This window comes from Diabrotica virgifera, chromosome 4 (assembly GCF_917563875.1).
Source record: "Diabrotica virgifera virgifera chromosome 4, PGI_DIABVI_V3a".
Classification (NCBI taxonomy): Eukaryota; Metazoa; Arthropoda; class Insecta; order Coleoptera; family Chrysomelidae; genus Diabrotica; species Diabrotica virgifera.
Window position 1 is genome coordinate 108,659,729 of NC_065446.1, and position 21,886 is coordinate 108,681,614.

General features: G+C 35.4%; 2 protein-coding genes across 2 annotated transcripts in view; one reads left to right on the forward strand and one right to left on the reverse strand.

Annotated features, from left to right (window-relative positions):
* The window catches only part of LOC126883097 (phosphopentomutase), a 166,977-nt gene extending 163,400 nt beyond the window's left edge, over window positions 1-3,577 (reverse strand). Inside the window, exon 1 of the mRNA XM_050648339.1 lies at window positions 3,295-3,577. The gene's annotated coding sequence lies outside the window, so the exon portion shown is untranslated. The remainder of the gene's footprint in view (window positions 1-3,294) is intronic.
* An 18-nt stretch (window positions 3,578-3,595) lies between these two features.
* Window positions 3,596-21,886, forward strand: part of LOC114331847 (START domain-containing protein 10) — a 50,246-nt gene continuing 31,955 nt past the window's right edge. The window contains exon 1 of the mRNA XM_028281524.2: window positions 3,596-3,709. Coding sequence (XP_028137325.1) covers window positions 3,596-3,709 — 114 coding nt within the window. The remainder of the gene's footprint in view (window positions 3,710-21,886) is intronic.

The following is a 21,886-nucleotide window of genomic DNA, read 5'->3' on the forward strand; positions in this document are numbered from 1 at the left end:
TTATTTGTTAACTTCTACTAGCCTTAATATTGTTTGTAGCTATAATATTTTAGTATAACAGTATATAACAACAATAACAATAAATCGATATCACCTATAGTTATTCTTAAATATTAAAATCCAATCCTGTAATATATTTCTTTGTCTATTTGAAAAATAATAAAATATATCTATTGTAATTGACCAAGTAATTAGTAGGTTACTGGTTTTATTATCAGTATTACCGCGTAAAAAAACTTCGGCGGTTCAACTCAGCGGACCTAGGTTTTTTATCGGATATACTGATGGCTTACATTTTATAATGATGTTGTATATAAAATAATTAAATATTGGTTCAATCTTACTTTAATACTGCTTAAAATAGTTTCAGATAACACTTTATCACCCTTATTTTCACTATCAAATCACTAAAATAATTTAATTGTTCTGTTTTCGTCTGATTTTGAAGATTTAATTTGGAGCACAACCTTAGCGTGGCTTTCAATCTGCTGCCAGAACCGGACTCAGTTTTTGACATATAAGCGATTAAAAATTGAAAAATTGCGAAATCGGCCATTTTTAACCCTCAAAAACTATGTGAAAACTGAAAATTTGAATGTTGCCAAGGTAGGTAGATATTCTTTAAACATCGATTGATGAAATCCCGAAGAGTTTTTTGCAATAAAATATTCAAAACTCCTTTGTTTTTGATTGCTAATCAAGCGTGCGCGACACTATTTTCCACCGACAGTATGGTGCAAATGAAAGGAATAAATTCGTTATTTCGTAAACCGGCGACTTTAAGGAAAAATCCCGAAACGGGTCGATTTTTATTTGTAAGTTATGATATTGTGGCATATATGATATACTAGTGACGTCATCCATCTGGACGTGATGACGTAATCGATGATTTTTTTAAAGGAGAATAGGGGTCGTGTGCTAGCTCATTTGAAAGGTTCTTCAATTCTCTATTCAGTAATATAAACATTTATATAATAATTATTTATACAGGGTGTCCAAAAAATTTTTAATAAATTAAATTATTTGACAAAAAAAGAAGTAGAAGGACACCCTGTATAAATAATTAGGTTACATTATGTTTACATTACTGAATAGAGAATTAAAGAACCTTTCAAATGAGCTACCACACGACCCCTATTCTCATTTAAAAAAATCATCGATTAGGTTATCACGCCCAGTCGGATGACGTCACTAGTATACCATATATGCCACAATATCATAAATTAAAAATAAAAATCGACCTGTTTCGGGATTTTTCCCTAAAGTCGCCGGTTTACGAAATAAGGAATTTATTCCTTTCATTTGCACCATACTGTCGCGTCGGTGGAAAATAGTGTCGAGCACGCTTGATTAGCAATTAAAAAACAAAGGAGTTTTTAATATTGTATTGCAAAAAACTCTTCGGGATTTCATCAATCGATGTTTAAAGAATATCTACCTACCTTGGCAACATTCAAATTTTCAGTTTTTCACATAGTTTTTGAGGGTTAAAAATGGCCGATTTCGCAATTTTTCAATTTTTAATCGCTTATATGTCAAAAACTATCATTTTTAGAGAAAAGTCACTAAAGACCTTTTCTGTTTGGAATGATCCAAAAAACCTAAAAAAAACTTTTTTCCATGCAAAAAAAAATAATTTTAGGAAAAAAACAAAAAAAAACGTTTCAAAAATTTTTGACCAACTTTTGGTCCTGGCAACATGCAAATTTGTTAAAAGGAGTCCTTTTTGAGTAAGATTGTGCAAAAAATCCGAATCAGAATATTTTTCCTAGCGGATGCGCAGTGGCTTTCTGGACTAGGTGTCTATTGGAGACAACCTCCTAAGAGTCCGTACCTAACATGAGCGCTTAACGCCGCTTGACATGAGCGCTTAACGGTTTATCTGTTAGAAGCGCGCTTGCAGTGTATTGATCCTTGCTAATTTCTGAATACAACAAACCATTGGCACTGATATTCAAGCAGAAAATTTTAAAAACATTGACAGAATGCCGAATAGACCATCGCTACACTAACATGATTACTTATATCTACCAAAATGCAATGGCTAGCGTAAGACTGAACAATAAACAAATAAATTCTGTATACAGCGAGGAGTACGACAAGGAGACACCATATCTCCTAAGCTATTCACGACCCTTTTAGAATACACTTGTAAGAAGGCAGATCTTAACGAATATGGTACAGTGATGTTTAAAAAGTAACTATTCGTTACAAAGTACTCGTTACTTACGAATACCGAAAGTAACGATTACTATACAGAGATGCAAATCGTTACTTTGATTACTCTGATTACTTCTTTACTTCGTACCAATCGTATCAGAGCTAGTAACGACTATTGTATCTACTTTGATTACTTTGATTACTCTGATTAGTTCGTTACTTCGTACCAATCGTATCAGAGCGAGTAACGACTATTATATCTACTTTGATTACTTTGATTACTTCGTACTTCGTGAAGGTCGTTATTATATCGGAATACCTATATACAAAATACCTACCTTGATCTACTTTGATTACTCTGATTACTTCGTACCAATCGTAACAGAGCGAGTAACGACTATTGTATCTACTTTGATTACTCTGATTACTTCGTACTTCGTGAAGGTCGTTATTATATCGGAATACCTATACAAAATACCTACCTACTGAGAAATACGAACCTCGATATGATTATCGGTACTCAAATGCAAAAGTAACGAAAGTAATCATAGTAATCAAATCATTTTTATCCCTTAAACAGATTGGCGAAGGTTGTTGTTATATCGGAATACCTATACAAATCTACCTACTGAGAAATACGATTCTCAGAACTTGATTCAACACAAAGTCTATGCAGCTTTTCCGCGTTGCTGCAGATAAAGTGAAGATTGCCATGATAATCGCCAACATTCGTCACGGATAGGCACATCAAGAAGAAGAACCTGTAGCAGCAACGAAAGACTTCGTCACAAAATAAGTAATGAACAATTCCGTGCTCCCTATTATCGGTCCAAATTTGTAGTTGTGATAAAAATATAAAATGGTTCAAATATTGACAAAACATTTTTATTATTTATTGGTGCATTTTGCCGCCCGGGCGAACCGCCCCCACTACGCTACGCCACTGGTTGTAGTTCCTTCTAGCTCTAGCTCTCTATTTTGAACTTTGAACATAATCAATAGCCTATGCCTATAACCTTTGAGAACAACCATACCAAAAACTACGTTCTATTATGAATCTTTATGTAGGTAAAAGTAAATATAGTGTTAAATAAATATAATATAATAAATATAATGTTTTATTAAAACACTCACCTTCAGATCGCCTTCAGTGACAATCTGTCAATATCCGAAATATATTAACAACTCCTCGTACACCCACCTACAAACCAAATCTGGAATGACGTCGAGGCGTAGGAACCTTTTTATAAATATATTTACTATGTCGACGACTCTACCAGCGCGTTAACGGTCCCGAAACCTCCACTTACAAAAACACCATGCCCCAAATCGATATATTAATATTTATCTTCGCACTATGAACATTCTGTGATTCAAACTCTAGGGAAAACTATAACCTAAAACTTCTAAAATGGCCGATAACATTTTCAGTTAAATGGAGCCTGGTGTAGTGAAAATTGCGGATGATGGTGATTTCGATATGTTGAAGAGATTAGTCGACGAACACACCGAATGGAAATTGGAATACGATAAAGGAGACCTAACCAAGGTTAGTATTGTTCTATTTTGTATTTTTTATGTGAGCATTTCGCGTCTGATAGACTGCGGTCTTTCCGTTTTCCCATTACACAAACATGGGATTATAGACCATGCGGTTGGTTTCTGCATTTCGTTACTACCTGAACGCAAAGACTGGGTAGCGCTTTATCGACAACCCTTATTTATAATTTACCTGTTTACCCTGCAAAGGAACTATAATTTGAATAAGTGATGGATTCAACCGCCACGTGATGAAAGTTTATTTTATCTATGAATAAAACATTGAAAACTTTTGTTTTCTACACTTTTACAAAATTCGTTAGGTACAATTTATTTTCACTACAGCAGTTGTTTCGGCAGAGTGTCTTCCTCAACTGGTGTGATTATGCGCTCAAGTGATGTAAATATGCCTTATTGTTATTATACCTCTCAACTTAGTCTTTAACTGAATAATAAGTTGAGGAGGGGTCGAGGGGAGATCAGTTTGTCTCACGTTGGTCATTCAGTATTATATCTGTATTTATGAAGTTATACTTCTTCAGGCGCGATTAGGACTATTGGGAGTGAATGTAAATGTGCGCGAATTCATCAAAAATTGTTGGTGCTACGCGCAGATACGTTATACGTTTGCTCTGATCGGGTATTCCAATGACATGTCAAAAATTATCCAAGATGGCGGATGTGGTTAAAGAATGTGTTGTTGTCATTTTTATTATTATGGTTGTGGTTGTTAAGTTATGTTTTAAAAGTGGCGAAAACAGAGAAAAAAGTGAGTTTATAGTTGTACTGACTTTTTAAAAGGTTTTTTTTTTATATATTTTTTGACTTATAAATATAGAAAAAAAGAATGTTTAAAATATATTTGTTTCGTTGAAATCATAAAAAAAAGTAGGATATGGAAGTATAACTTCTTACGTGCGTACAAAGTACACACACTTTTTTTATTTATTAATCTCTATAGATTCTAATAATTCTTAAGGCCTTTATTTTGAATATGAAGATTTAGAAATTGGTCATTAAAAGAATGATTATGATCTAGAAGGTGAAACTTAGAATCTGTTTTTCTATTATTGAAAGCCTTTTTTTATTGTGCTATACCCCAAACAGCGCAAGTACATCCCTGGGACGAACCGCTTAGGGCATTCGTATGTCCCGAGGACGTACGTTTCAAGTCCAGGGACATTCTTGGGACGTACCGTGGACGTCCGATGTTACATAACCATCTGAACCCAGGACATCCTACCAAACTCTCCCCGGGACGGCCGACCAAAACCTCCTTGGAACCTCCGACCAAACCTTTTTAGGACATTATGTAAAATGTTTTCAGAAAGTACAGTACAATATTGACATTGACAATGACATACATTCACTGCAACCATACATTTACTTCGAGCCAACCGAAACAAAATAAAATATCTAAAATACTTAGAGGTACTTAGAGGTATAATAAAGTATTAATAACATTAAACGGAGTCCTAAAAACCAGAAAAAAAGTTGGTAACTCTTTAAACCACGATTCGGAGCAGTTCATTATAGTAGCTCGGAAATTTGGACTTGTTGAAATGTTCATCTCAGGAGAGGAATATTTTGTTTGCGGTATTAGGTACCGCCTAGGTATAGGTTAATATGGGTTGAAAATCAGGGACAAATCGTGTATTTTATTCTCTGAGGATAAACCTCATATTTTTCCTGAACTGGTCTGGATTCGTAATTTCTAGGAACGCCCGTAATCGTACTTCCTGGGTACGTCTGGATTTGTAATTCCTGGGGACGTCCGATTAAGGTCCCAGTACATTCTGACTTAAGCGGGATCTGAAACAGACGTTCTGGGGAGGTCCGTAATCGTACTTCCTGGGAACGTCTGGATTTGTAATTCCTGGGGACGTCCGATTGAGGTCCCAGTACATGCGGACTTAAGTGGGACCTGAAACAGACGTCCTCGGGACGTCCCGTACTATCTGAAATGTTTGTTAAAAGTTCTAACAGTTTGACCGATGTAAGTTTTTCAGCAGTCATTACATGAATACACCACTCTCCCTGGGATTTTTCTTTTCGCGCTTGTTGTCCTTTGTTCTTAATATATATTTCCCAAACAAGCACAAGTACATCCCTGAGACGTACCCGGGACGAACCATTAGGACATTCGTATGTCCTGAGGACGTACGTTTCAGGTCCTGGGACATCCTTGAGACGAACCGAGGACGTTCGATGTTACATAACCATCCGTACCCAGGACATCCGACCAAACTATCCTTGAGAGGGCCGACCAAAAGGTCCTTGGGACGGCCGACCAAAAGGTCCTTGGGACGGCCGACCAAAGGGTCCTTGGGACGGCCGACCAAAACCTCCATGTAACCTCCGACCAAACCTTTTTAATTAACTATTCTAAATAACTTCAGAACAACATTAACAAACCTTTTTAGGACATTATGTAAAATGTTTTCACAAATACATATGACAATATTGACATTGACAATGACAGACATTCACTGCAACCGTACATTTACTTCGAGCCAACTGAAATAAAATAAAATATCTAAAATACTTGGAGGTACAGTGCACAGATTCTAAGGGTGCCGGTCGGGGATGGCGTCTATGCGCAGTATTATAGTCCGTGTATGAGAAAGAAAGTATTCGAAATAGTGAAATAACAAATAATATAAAATTTGTTATTTCATTATTTCGAACACCTAATGAGAGTGAAACTACTATGGGCATTTATGACGCTCTGTGAAATATAGGACGACTCTTGATTTCGTTTTACAGCGGATTCTTTTATAATGGTATTATCATACACAACCAAAACTACACAATTTATATAATTTATATAGTGCACGATCCACTATATTCCAAAATCTTTCGTGCGAGCAATCTCTATACCTATATCATCACCTACTATATAATTAAAGAAGAAAGTGGAACATTTTCAACCTAAATACATAACGAATAGACTCAATTAGTGTTGGGAAAATCGATATACACACTTTTCTTGACGCCCTTCAATAATGACTCTTTCTTTATCAGAACAAGCGATAAATTTGATGTGGTTGATTATGTATAAATATATCTAATAATTATCGCTTTAAATAGAAATTGGAATAATAATAGATTTTTGCACTGAAAACCTTCGTAATAAGTTGGAGGCCTTCGAAATGTGGACCTTGCGAAGAATGTTCCGCATCCCATGGACAGATAGGGTGAGGAACTTTTAAGAAGAGCAAATACTGAGAGAGAATTGCTCAACTTGATCAGGGTACGAAAAATTGGATACCTAGACCATATCGTGAGAGGGGAAAATACGCAATCACTTAACTAATCATCTAAGGAAAGATTGAGGGCAAGAGAGGAGGAAACAAATGTCGTGGCTACGAAATATAAAGTACTTACTTACTTACTTACTCCGTGGCGTTACAACCCTTCGTGGGTTTTAGCCGACTCGACAACATGCCTCCACTGTTTTCTGTCTTGAGCAACCTCCATCCAATTCTCCACGCCCATAGTGCCTAGGTCTCCTGCTATATTATCTCGCCACCGGAGTCGAGGGCATCCGCGTGGTCTCTTTCCAGTTGGGACTTCCTCCCACACCAGTCTTACTATTCTTTGGTCAGAATGTCTTCTGAGGTGTCCTGCCCACTGAAGTCTTCTACACTTTATTTCTTTTATGATGTTGGCGTCTGGGTAAAGTTCTTCGAGCTCTTTGTTAGTTCTTATCCTATATTGTCCTGATGCTTCATCCAGCACAGGACCAAAGATCTTTCTTAGGATTTTTCTTTCCCAAACACATAGCTCTCTTCGTTTGCCTTTGTTATCGTCCACGTTTCGCTTCCATAAATCACAACGGGTCGTATGATTGTTTTATAGACGTGTATCTTCGTACGTCTTGTTAGTTGTTTCGATTTTATAAGGTTTTGGAGGGCAAAAAGACATCTGTTTCCGGCCTGAATCCTGTTGTTTATTTCTTGTGATCCGTTATTGTCTTCAGTTATTGTTGTTCCAATATACTTGAATTCTCTAACGCGCTCAAAGTTAAAGTCATCGATGGTGATGTTCTGACCGATTCTGTCTCTGCTTTGGTTATTGCGGCTCATATACATATATTTCGTCTTGTTTTCGTTGATTTGGAGCCCCATCTTCTCTGCTTCCTTCTCGAATCTCACGAAAGTCTCCTTCATCCTTAATCGTGTGTTTCCTATTAGATCGATATCGTCTGCAAATGCCAGTAGTAAGTTTGGTCCTTCTCGATGAAATACTGTATTCGGTTTTTCGATTCTTGCACTTCTGATTATGTGCTCCAGAGCTAAGTTGAAGAGTTGTGGTGAAAGTGCATCTCCCTGTTTTAGTCCATTGTTTATTTCAAATGTCTCCGAGTATTGTTATCCAACTCTCACCTTACATCGTAACCGTTCCATACACATCCGCATCAACCTGACTAGTTTTTTTGGAAAGCCAAGTTCCTGCATCGCTGTCCACAGTCTAGCCCTGCATACTCTATCAAATGCTTGTTTAAAATCTATGAACACCTGGTCACCTGGAAATAATGAACATCTGGTCAATAGTAGAGCGGCCCGGTCTAAATCCGCATTGATAATCTCCAACGATTTCTTCGGTGTATGTTTTGGTTCTTTCTAGCAGGATGTTTGCAATGATTTTGTAGGTGGTGTTTAGGGAGTGTTATTCCCCGGTAGTTAATACATTGCTTTTTGTTTCCTTTTTTTGTGTATTGGTACAATAACCACTTCTTTTCATTCATCTGGCATTGTTTCTTCTCGCCAAATGTCTTGAATTAGCTTGTATATAGAACTGTACAACGCTTCTCCTCCATGTTTTAAGCACTCTGCGGGTACACCATCGCTACCTGGTGTCTTATTATTTTTAAGGTTTTTAATTGCCTGTATTACTTCTTCGTATGTCGGGTATTGGTCTTCTATTTCAGCTGTATGTACCTCTATGTTTGATGTATTTCTGCTAGATTGGTCGTTCAATAGTTGATAGAAGTATTCCTTCCAGGTTTTTAGGATATCCTTGTCATCAGTGATAAGCTGCCCGCTGTCGTTTTGAAGGAAGTTTCCTGTTCTTGCTTGGTACCCGGTCTTGATATCTGAAACTCCTTGGAAGAACTGTCTCGCTTGTTTGTTCTTTCTTTTTTCTTCTATATCTCTGATTATTTGTTCCTGATACTCCTTCTTCTTCCTTTTTATCAGTTTTCTTGTTTCTGTTCTTCTTTGTCTGTACATTTCATGGTTTTTGTGCGAGGGGTTTTGTAGCATGTTCCTTCTAGCCACATTTCTTGCTGTTATGGAGTTCAGGCAATCATCATCGAACCATTTTTTTGTTGTTTTCTTTTTGTGTCCTAGTATTTCATCTGATACGCTTGTCAGAGCTAATTTGATATTTTTCCAAGCTGAGTCTGTGTTGTTATAGTCGTCTGTCTGTGTTAGAGCGATTTTTATAGCCTTTTGAAATTTCTGTTCTGTCTGCTTATTACGTAGAACTTCATTATTCCATAGTTGTGTTGGTATATTCTTGTGTGTTTTTTTTGGACGCTATTCTTGTCCTTATCTTCGCTTTTACCAGAAAATGATCCGTGTCTCCATCAGCTCCTTTTAGGCTTCTTACGTTTAGACAGTTACTACCCCTCCTGGCATCTACTAGAACATGATCGATCTGATTTCTTGTGACGCCGTCTTTGGAGACCCATGTTTGTTTGTGTATTTTCTTGTGTTCGAACATTGTCGATTTTATTAGTAAGTTGTGGGACGCTGCAAAGTCTATTAACATTGTTCCATTATCGTTGCTGACATCGTGAAGACTATGGTTACCTATTGTTGGTTTGTACCCTGCTTCCTTCCCAATCTTTGCATTGAAATCTCCTAAGATAATATGCATGTCCTGTTTGGGTAGATTATTTATCAGTTCCTCTAGTTTCTCATAGAAGCTATCTTTTACATGCTCTTCCTTTTCCTCTGTCGGTGCATGGGCAGCAACTAGGGAATAGTTATGTAGTTGTCCTTTGAGTCTGATATAACAGAGTCTTTCATTAACGTGTTTGAAAGTTAAGACTGATCCCACAAGACTTTCCCTGACTATAAAGCCAGTCCCGAATTGATGTTCCCGTTCGCTTCCGCTGAAAAATACTACTGATTTATTAGTTTTTAGTGTGCCTTCTCCAGTCCATCTAATCTCTTGTAAGGCAGTTATGTCCATGTTTCTGGATTCAAGTTCTTTGACCACCTGAGTTAGGGCTCCAGGCCGATATAGGCTCAGTACGTTCCAGGTTCCTATATTCATTGTCCTTTGTCGTCGCTTTTGTCGTCTAAAAGATCCGTCCTTATCCGAGGCATGTGCTTCGTTTTCATAACTATGTTTTTTTACAAGAAGGAATAGTTAGTCCCTTGCTTAACCCCCCCTCTTTCTCATCCTGGTCTTGGGACCAGGCAAATATAAAGAACTGGACGGGCATAAATAACACTGGCCAGCTTTTGCATGCTGCAAAAGACAGACGCCTGGCCTTAACATAATTCGAAAACGCACTATAGGTGCAGGGCACCATAAGAAAAAGAGCATTAAAAACCAAATTTCATGATATCTGGTGGTCAGATAAGTAACCTCCATCGTCGATTAGAGTATGCGATCTCTAAAAAAAACATTAGTTCTAAAAAGTCTAAACTTTTTTAGGCATACATGTCAAATTTGAGCGCGATGTGGCCATTAGTATACCTATTTTTGACAGCTGCATAAACTTGACGTGTTTGGAAAAAGACGCATACGGAGAAAACGATTGTCGATCTCGCATTAAACATTATTATTTGAGAAATAAAAGGCGAAAAAAACTAAAGAAAAGCTAGATAAATATTATGGGACTAATGCTCCTTCAGAATACACTGTTAAGTTTTGGTTCCGTGAATTAGTCCAATGAAAAATTAGTCCCGGAAAGTTTTCCGGGAATTTTGAAAATTGGTAATTTTATTAACTTCGGTATGCTCTTTTCGAATTTCAACTTTGCTACCTCGTATCTCCGCCGCTCTTGCCGCCATATTAAAAAAATGGCGCCTAATAACAGTTTTTTGGGAAAATCTCCTTTCAAACGAATTTTGCGAAAAAAACATTTATGTACAAAATTAAACTAGAAAAAATTTCTTACAATTTATGTATTATTATAGACCAGTAAGGATCTGCAAAAAAACGTCTATTTTTGGATGTGAGAGGTGGCATTCGGATTTTTGCAGATAAAGTTAGTTGACACCTTCAGTAATAATAATTGACTTATGCTCCTTCTCAAATATGCCCGGAACATAATAAAAAAATTAAAATATTTAAAAATTTCGAAAAACATCGATTTTTTTCTGCTTTCTTTGCTTATAACTTTAAAACGGTTCGTAGAGAAATAAAATAAAGATAATTGAATTTTGTATGATATACGACTGGTGAAAAATGTCTTAAGGTATTACCTTTTCTGCAATATAGCAATAAGTACAAAATAAGGGGGCAAAATAAGTCTGTTGTTATTCAATATTTTTTAACCACTTTGGTGGCACTTAGAACCTTAGTAATTCGCTTAATTTTGCAAAATAATAAATAAATAAATGAATAAATTTTGCATAATTTTGCAATCTAAATGTTTTTAAAAAAGTTCAAATTTTTTTAAATCTTTCTGAACAAAAAGTAGACCATTTAGAAGTTGGCTAATTTTTTGACATATAAAGAGGTGCTCTACCTATCAAATACACTTTTCAGAATTAAAATCGGATTATTTAAGGGGTCCCAGCAATGTTTTAAATTTATAAACAATTTTTTGGCTTATAAACAAATAGCTTTGTTTAATAATAAAAAAATTAATTTTTAGCAATGCAAATAATTAATACCGATATAATTTGACTTAAACTTTCAAGTGCTGTCAGCAGAATTGCTATTTTATTTTTTAATCAAACGTTATTCGTGTTCAAAAATTGCAATTTCTCGATTTTTTGAAAGTTCCACCGCGTTTATCTCGAAAACTATGCATCCTAAGAAAAAACTTGTAAGAACATTTTTTGCTTAGAATTACCCAAGAAATACAAAAAAATGTTTTATTTTGCGAAAAATCGATTTTATGTAATTCCTCAAGTTCTTTGTTTATAAAAATCGTATCGACATCTGGATCAACTGTTACCCAAAAAATTCGTGTTCTACGGGTCAAAATACATAAAAAAACTTGGGTAAGTCCATCTAAATAAAGGAGCCCGTAGCACCCCCTCCTGGCCACAGCACTAATTTGTTTATAAGCCAAAAAATTGTTTATAACTTTAAAACATTGCTGAGGCTGCTTAAATAATCCGATTTCAATTCTGTAAAGTGCATTAGATAGGTGGAGTACTTCTTTATATGTAAAAAAAAAATTGACAAATCTTTGGATGTTCTAGTTTTTGTTGTGCAAGATTTTAAAAAATTTTAATTTTTTAAAAAAGTTTAGATTGCAAAATTATTATGCAAAATCTAGTAAGTCAATTTTAATGAAATTTTATGTACGGTTTTAGCACATTACAAAAATTTTCTAAGCGAATTAGGAAGGTTCCTAAGTGATGGAAAATCATTGAATAAGGACAGGCTTGTTTTGCCCCTTTATTTTATATTTATTGCTATTTTGAAGCAAGGGTGATAAATTAAGACATTTTTAACCAATCGCATCTGATAGAAAATTTTATTATCTTTGTTTTATTCCTATAGGACTTTGTTCTAAAATGAATAGTTTTTAAGTTATAAGCAAAAAAAGTAGAAAAAAAAACGAAATTTTTTGAAATTTTTAAATATTTAATTTTTTTTATTAATGTTCCGGGCATATTTGAGAAGGAGCATAAATCAATTATTATTAACGAAGTTATCACCTAACTTTATCAGCAAAAATCTGAATGCCACCTCTCACATCCACCTAAAAACAGATCCTTACTGGTCTATTAATATTTTTAATCAAATCAATCGGTTTTGGCGCACCGTAAAGTTCATTTCAATAGACGTTTTAAAAAGTCCCTATAGGCCTAATCCTCTATAGGCCTAATCCAGATGTTATTCATTTATTTAGAAATTTAGCACAATCTCCTTCGCTTTGCTATTCCTGATAAACCAGGTGATACGACTTCGTCCTATCATGACATCAATGTGACTATCAGACTCATCACACGCCTCTTCGTTTTCGATTTCATCGAAAGCTTTTTCAAAAATAGTCGCCAATTCTTCCTCTTCATCGTAATTATATGACGGAAATTGCAAATTATTACAAGTAGCACTAGAATTTATGCATATAACGGAGCATTTTAATCCAGCTTTTCTGCATCCACAGGCTTTCTGACATCCTTTTTTACACATCGTAACAGGAATTAGTCCATTTTTGTTTTTTTTTCTATTTCCATTGTTCTACATTTTTTTTCATTCTAGTACCACTGCTAAACCAGGTTCGGAAAGAATGTTGTCGTGCTGTTTCTGTTGGTGGTAGCGACGGAATATTAAATTTACTTTTATAATATGCTGATTTTGTAAAGCATACATAATATCTATATTCGTTTAAAGACATGTTTTCTTACTTTTCACTTCACTGTAACCGCATTATTGAATAACCTCGTTCATATCAGGATTTTAATACATAAAAAATACCAAAATCACATCAAATAGTGTCAATATATAACGGAATAGTGTCACAGCAAAAATTAGAATGGAAAAGGAAGACCTGAACATCATCGGAACATATACGGCCCAGAAAATAACAAGCCTCAAACAACAAGAGAAATCTTTTATGACGAATTACAAGTAGTAGATCAAGTTAGAGGGTAGATGATAATACTGGGGGATTTTAACGCTCGAATTGGTAACCAAGTAATACCCGGAATTAAGCAAAAACACAATGAAAATGTTAAAAACGAAAATGGAGAACTGATGATAAACTTCTGCACGAGTAACAAACACAAAGACCAACACAAATATACATTCAATAACACCCGAGGACAAAGATCTATGATAGATTATGTTGTAACCAACAGAGATATACATCCATCAAAAATAATCGACGTAAGATGCCTCAACTCAGCAGATGTAGGTAGCGACCATAGCCTAGTAGTATGTAAAATAGGAATTATTATGAAATATTTCACACCCAAGAGGGCAGCACCAACACAAACAAAAATCAAAGTAGAAGGACTACATACGGAATACACGTAATACTTGCACAGGAAAAGAATATCAGAGAAGATTGCTGAGAATACAATATTAGAAAACGATAACATCGATGAAAGCTGGCAAAAACTAAAAGATAACATTATCAACGTTGCAACAGAATCACTTGGAGAGAGAAAAGTAACGAATACTCACATATTAAAGAAGAAAATCCCGTGGTTTAAAGAGGAAGTTAAGATAAAATGTAAAGAAAAGAAGAAAGCCTTTTTACAATACAGAACGAAACAAACACAACAGGCATACAACCAGTACAAACGAATCAGAAACGAAACGAATACTTTAGTGAGGCAAATAAAAAGGGAGCACTAGCAGAGTTTCTCAAAACAGATGGAACACGACTTCTACGGAACACAAAAAGAAGTATGGAGAATGATCAGAGGGCAAAGTAAGGAGATGAACGAATTAATAAAAGCGAAACACATTCAGTAGGAAACATGGGCAGACTACATCCGATCTCTATTTGCTAAAGGCGACGATAATGAACCACCAACACCTGAAGTTACAACAAACGAAGAAATAAACATCGAGGAGGGAGATATAAAGGAAGCATTAAGAAAATTAAAAAATAGAAAATCTCCAGGAGAGAATAGAATAAAAGAGGGAATAGAACAAAACAGAATACCACAAGAATGGAGATCAAGCATCCTAATACCTCTCTTCAAAAAAGAAGACAAATCGGACACGGATAATTACAGAGGAATTAACTTATTAAACACAACATTAAAATTAACAACCAAAGTGATAACAAACAAATTGAATCAAATTATAACACTAGCAGAAGAACAACAAGGTTTTAGGTCGGGAAGGTCATGCACTGACGTTATATTTATAATGAGGCAAGCTCAAGAGAAATCATTGGAATACAACAAACCGGCATATTTATGTTTCGTGGACCTTAAGAAAGAATTTGACAGGGTCACATTAAAGGACGTTATCCATTTGTTATACTCGAGAGAGGTACCTCTAGGAATAATTAAAACGATCGAAAACATCTACCAGAACAACACAATAAAAGTAAAAGTGGAAGATGAATTAACTGACCCAATTGAAGCCGGCAATGGGATAAGACAGGGGGTTTCCTTGAGTCCATTATTGTTCAACCTGATCATGGACGAAATAATAAAAAAAGTAAGAACTAAAAAAGGATACCAAATGGGAGAAACTCAACTTAAAATAATCTGCTACGCGGACGATGCAATACTAATCTCTCAAAGTGAAGATGATTAACAACGTATGCTGCACTAATTCAACATAATCGCCAGAAAATTTAACATGTTAATTTCCTTACAAAAGACCAAATGCATGGTTATAACAGCAGATCCAGTAAAATGTAAATTGGAGCTGTAAGGTCAGATAATAGAACAAGTGATGGAGTTTAAATACCTAGGCATCACACTATCTAGCTACGGAAGGCTCGAAACAGAAGTGGAGGATCAAGTGAATAGAGCAAACAGAGCCGTAGGTTGCCTGAATGACACAATATGGAGAAATAAAAATATCGGAAAAGAAATGAAAGACAGAATTTAGAAAACAGTCATCAGACCAATAATGACATACGCGGCAAAAACACGACCCGACACAGAGAGGACAAAAAGATTGCTCGAAACAGCGCAGATGAAAACCCTTCGAAAAATCGATGGTAAGAGTCTATGGGACAGAGCTAGAAGTACAGATATACGACGGAGATGCAAGGTGTATAACATTAATAACTGGGTAAGAAACAGAAGAATAGAATGGAATGACCACATAAGCCGAATGACAACAAATAGGGTAGTCAGGACAGCGAGAGACGGTTCCCCAATAGGAAGACGATCAGTGGGAAGACCACAAAAAATATGGAACGACAACTTACTAGAGGCACATTGAAAAAACAGACAGTCATGTCTATACAAAAAGAAGAAGAAGAAGCTATCAGGATTTTTTCGGAGTACATTAATGAATTTCATTTTGCCTTAGTCAAAGAGTGCACATGTTGTATCATAGCCACTGAAGGCATGTAAAAATAAAATATAATCTGCAGCTGTTTTATCTTTGATACTTTCATTAGAATATATTTCTTGGGAAATTTTTCCTTTTCCTGATTCGAGAAAGTACACATTTGATCGCATACATAGAGCTGTGAAAAGAATCCGAAGAACTATATCTTCGCCGACCACTATTATTACGGTATGGAATGCTGGTGAAACATTTATGTCGGTATTGATGATTAGCGTATCGTATCCGCATCTTCCGTGGCTTGAGAGAACATGAAATTTTCCCCTTCAAATTTTGTCTTCATTATTCTAATGAGGTGGTTCTTGTTCGCATCATTTCCCAGAAATTTACCTTGTGACACAGTTGGAATCATTGTCTCGTCAAAAAGTATGTCTACTGAAGCAGCTATTCATGATCGTCTGGATCTCTCCGCGTATTTGGTACTACGATTTGCGACATCTTCAGGGTATCCGTCGAATACGATTGTGGCATTGGATTTATATTTCGATCGAACGTACGTGATATACTTAGTTGCTGCAAATAAATGAAAATGGTTCACTGCAATTCCAAATGACTCGAGTGTAATAAGGTCGCAATAGTAGAATATTTTAGAAAAATATACCAAAAACACGTGGTGGCGTAGAGTTAGAGGAATAATACTTTGTGACGCTGGTACGCGAATAATATTGATTTTACAGAAAAAATTATAAATACATAAGTTGTAGGAAATTTTGTTTTTTTCATAAAATGCGTCGGAAAGGAGACATTCCCAAAAAACTGTTATTAGGCGTCATTTTTTCAATATCGCGGCGCGAGCGGCGGAGATCAAGGTAGCAAAGTCGAAATTCGAAAAGAGCATACCGAAATCCATTAAATAGCCAATTTGCGAAACTCCCGGAAAACTTTCCAGGTAACCCCCTCTTTTTTGGCCAAATGACTGAACTAAATTTCGTAATGGCCGTATACGCTCTGAGCTTCGCTGGTGTCGCTCCTGGCGGATTACTAATTCAACTTTCACCGGTAATTTTTAAATTTATTATTTAATTGTTATCGCTTAATATTTACAACGCAAAAAAGTAATTAAATTGTAATCGATTTTTTTAAGATTTTGCTAATCATTTTGACGTTCTATTGATAAAATATGAATTTCTTACTTCGCATACTTTCACAATTATCGTGTAGATGGCGCAGATTAATTTATAATTACATATTACGGAACATTAAAAAAACGTAAATTCAGCATTTAAAACGTAAGTATATTTAAGGTAAAAATATATACCACAGCTTTGACCAACTAATATTTTTTATAATTAATGTTTTTAATTTTAATTTTAAATTAATCACTTTGACATTTATGTCAAATTTCCGGTAAACGTTTACAGACTTGCCACTACTGGCGCTCGCGAATTTGTAAATATCCCCTCTACGTACGAGCTCACAGCGTATATCCACATTGTATGAGCCACGTACTGGACTGCCCACTGATGCAGTTTCATCGTAAAATAATGTGAAGAAAGTCCACGAGATGGTTCTAACTAATCGTAAAACGAAGGTGCGTGAATTGGCAAAGTCCACAAGAATTAGTAAAGAGCGCACTAGTCATATTGTTAGCGAAGTTTTGAATAAGAAAAAAGTATCCTGTCGACTGGTGCCGTGTCTGACGACCATTGACCAAAAACATGATCGTGTGACCACTTCTCAGCAGTGTTTGTCTTATAAAGCTCAATCCGTCGGATTTTTGGCTTCGTCTGGTAACCGCTGATAAAACCTGAATCCACTGCTACATACCAGAGAAGAGAATGAGCGCACAACAGTGGACTGAAGTCCGCAAAAGTGCTACGGAGTGCAAGGCATAATTTTAATTAACTATCTTGAAAAAGGTAAAACTATCATTAACTAATATTTTAGTGCATTATTGGACAAACTGAAGCATGAACTCGGTAAGAAACGGCTCCATATGCAGAAGAATATGTTGTTTCTTCAAGACTATGCGCCGACTCATAAGAGTGTTATGACAATAGCAAAAAGTCATGACTCAAATTGCTTTTTTATCCGGCTTATTCTCCTGATTTGACCTCCTCGGGTTATTATGTATGTATTCCCAAATCTGAAAAGATGACTCATAGTAGGGGAGGAAACTATGCTAAATTTTCAGTTAATCGAGCGTTATGGGGACCTATTGTGTTGTGAAGAGTAGGTCCTAAAACCAAAAAAAAGTAAGTTAAGTTTTCCATAAACTGGGGGACTCCATTTTTAATTTAATTTTCCATTTCCAACAACCGTTTTTTCCGATTATAGCGCCATCTATCCTTAATTCGAAAAAATGGGGGTCGTGTTAGGTATCATTCGATAGATTTTTGAAAAATATTGAACACGTATTTTTTAGTTTTTCGATCTGACGTTCATTTCGGGAAATATTCGCTTTTTTTGTGAAATTTTGTGACTTGCCCATTTCCTGCCCCGCTCAAATATGTTCAGATTTTTGAAATATACACTGTTTTTCATGTACTTAACTTAGACAAGGCGAAAACCAAGGGTTCGTTCGGAAAAATATTCCCATGGGATTTTTTTGCATAATCACATTCGTGAGACACCCCAGAATAAGGTTCAAGAAGCCGCCCACGCGAAAAGTGGTACCAAAGTTTTTTTTAACAATTTTTTTTAATCAAATTGCAAAAATCAATATTTTTGGCCGGACAATTTTTTTTAGGTTTTTTGGACCATTCTGGACAAAAAAGGTCTGTTATATTTTTTCTCTAAAGTTGATCGTTTTCGAGTTATAAGCAATTTAAAATTAGAAAAACGCGGAAATGGCCATTTTCAAGGCTTAATAACTCTGTTAAAAGTTATTATTATGAAAGTCAGAAAGTGACTTAATCAACACGCTACATGATCCTGAAGAAATCTGTGCCATTAATTTATTACTTAGCTGTTATTGTTAATTAATAACAATGCGCGGTTAGATCGTATTGACGCGGCTGTAAATGTAAGTGCGAATAAGATGCACAAGTGGACTGCCGGAATGGCATCTCTCTTGCACTCAGCATTTACGGCCGCCTAACACGTGCATGGCGCTCATTATTACTACTTAAAAATAACAGCTTAGTAATAAAATAATGACAAAAATTTCTTCAGGATCTTGTAGGGGGGGCTTTAAACTTTGATTTAGTCATTTTCTGACTTTCATAATAATAACTTTTAACCGAGTTATTAAGCCTTGAAAATGACCATTTTCGCGTTTTTTAAATTGCTTATAACTCGAAAACGATCAACTTTAGAGAAAAAATATAACAGACCTTTTTTGTCCAAAATGGTCCAAAAAACCTAAAAAAAAATTTGTCTGGGCCAAAAATATTGATTTTTGCAATTTGATAAAAAAAATTGTTAAAAAAAATTGTTAAAAAAAATTTGGATCACTTTTCGCGTGGGCGACTTCTTGAACCTTATTCTGGGGTGTCTCACGAATGTGATTACGCAAAAAAATCTCAAATAAATTTTATTTTCGTTTTCAGCTCCGTCAGAAACATAATCTGAGACCAAAATTAGCCATTCACCACACATGGTCAGTATCTCGAAAAATAACGGTTATATTGGGGCTATATATAATATTTTTCCTAACGAACCCACCGTTTTCGCCTTGTCTAACTTACCTTATCTTATTCTGACGATTTCGAGTTTTTCTAAGAATAGATTTTTTCGGACCTCCCTTAACGAACTCCCCTGTATTAAGAGCCAATATATGGTAGAGGTACATTTACAGGGCACAAGGTTTCTTCCCATGTGATAATCTGACTCGCTCGAGTAACTGCAAAAATACCCGCTTGGGCTCCCCTACCATCATAAATAAAAAATTCAGCTCGAAGATAATAATTATTGACGAAACAAACACCTATATTTTGCAGAGCTTCCAAAATCTTTTTCTATTCTTTTTCATTCTTTCTTTACCTTTGGTTTATTTTTGCAGTCTTCAACATTTATTATTTTTTGTTTTCGTCTGTACGTTATCTTATCTATCCACATTTTGTGGTGAGGAATATCTGATGATATCCTTAATTTTCGTGGACTTATATGACTCACATTCTGAAGTTTGACCTGGTGTATAACGATACAATAATTTAGGTTATTATTCCGAATTGATTTTATAAGTGGGGCACTATATTCACAAATATTGATATTAATTGTTAGGTTCAACTTAATATGGCAACTAATTTGACCCTATAAAGATCATTTATACAGAGTGAGTTTTATGTAGGTATGGGACCATGGGACGTCTTAATTATTTCAAAAATGGCTTGCACCTTTTGATTTATGTACCTATGGGTAAATAATTGTTTTCTTTATTTCTGTTAGTAAATCTCTAAAATTGTTTCTCCACGTTTCTTGTTCAGTTGGGCATATCGTTATATTTTCGTTTCGATTTGTTTTTAAAGTTCCCACAGTTTTCCAGTGTTCTCTAGAATTGGAGTTTCCTAATAAGCCATCGATCTCATCACATGTTCTTTCCGTGTACTTATTCGTTTTTTGTTTTCGTTACCTATAAGTATTTCATGATAGGTAGCAGTATCTTTTGTACATGTGTACAAAACATATTTGTTCATACAGTTCTTTATTTTCTTGTATCCTCCAATTATCTCTAAGTTCTAAGTTACTCTAATTCTTCATTCCACCAATTTTTGTTTAATGTAGATAAGGATATTTAGGGTGCATTTCTTCTGATGATCCCGTAGGTTCATTTTCTATCTTTTCAGTTAGCCTCATTTTGTACAGGAAAATTATATGTATACGTTGATTTTAGCGATCGAAAAATTTCAATTCAGCTCATAAGGTTGTGAAGTACATACACAGTTTTTCTTTTATATTCATATCGTTCAATTTACACCAGACAGTTAATGAGTATGGCGCCATCTATTGACGCCGACTCCGGGAACATCGATCCGGGTTTTATTAGTCAATAAAAATGCGAGTAGATGGCGCCCCGTTGAGTATGGCAAAAATATTACCACGAATGGGTATAATTTTATAAAGGTATAAAGGTACCGCAATATGAATAATGAATAACTAACTATTAACTTATCTATACACTTCTTCCTTTACATAAGATGTTGTGCTTGTTCATAGGCGGGTTGTTTCTTTTATGGAAGATTATCACTCCACCTCTTCCCCTGCTGGTCGATATTTCTACCACTTGGTGATTTATCCATTGCTATTTGTTGTTCCAATCTTTTTTTCTATTTAAACCCTATAAATTACATTTTTTTAACCTCTTCAGTCCTTATTCTGTCTCTCAGCTTGTTTATCTGTGATTCTTCTCAGTGTTCTCATTTCTGCCTGTTCTGATGTAGATTTTGTTTCTGATGGGTACGTACATCATTGTGGGTCTTATAATTGGCCTTATAGATTCTTGATTTCACGGTTCTAACAGTTAATGTGTCGATTGCGCCTTCTTAGTCTTATTCTGATCCTGTTTATTTTTTATCAATATTCTGATTTGCCTGATTGTATGTACCTACTATAACAATAAGAACTTTTGAATAGTCTCGAATTTTACTAAATACGTATGTTTCTTTTGCTCTAGATAATAAGCCTCTATTGAACTTGGGGTCGATAGGTCAGGTCACTATATTTAAAGAGAACTATGTATAAAGATGAGTACTGAAGCTTGATCAACAGTTGTTGCTTTTGCTTTAGGATATAAATACACTTAGTGTAAAATTTAAGGCCAAAAAGTACAGTATTGGTAAAAATATCGTCCAATATCGGGAATTGCATCAGATATAGTAGCAGAGGTATAAATTGCTAGTACATATACTGCAAGTAAAAAAAATATCTGTTGGGTATTTCTATACTCCGTTGTATTGACCCAATTAATATGAGCATTATTTATTTTACTTCTTACAATAACAGCAGGGGGCGGATAGCTCCGTCGGTAGTATGTCTGACTTCCACGCAAGTAGGCCGGGGATTGAATCCCAGCGCCGGCGAGAACATCTAGACATTTTTAAAAATGTCTATA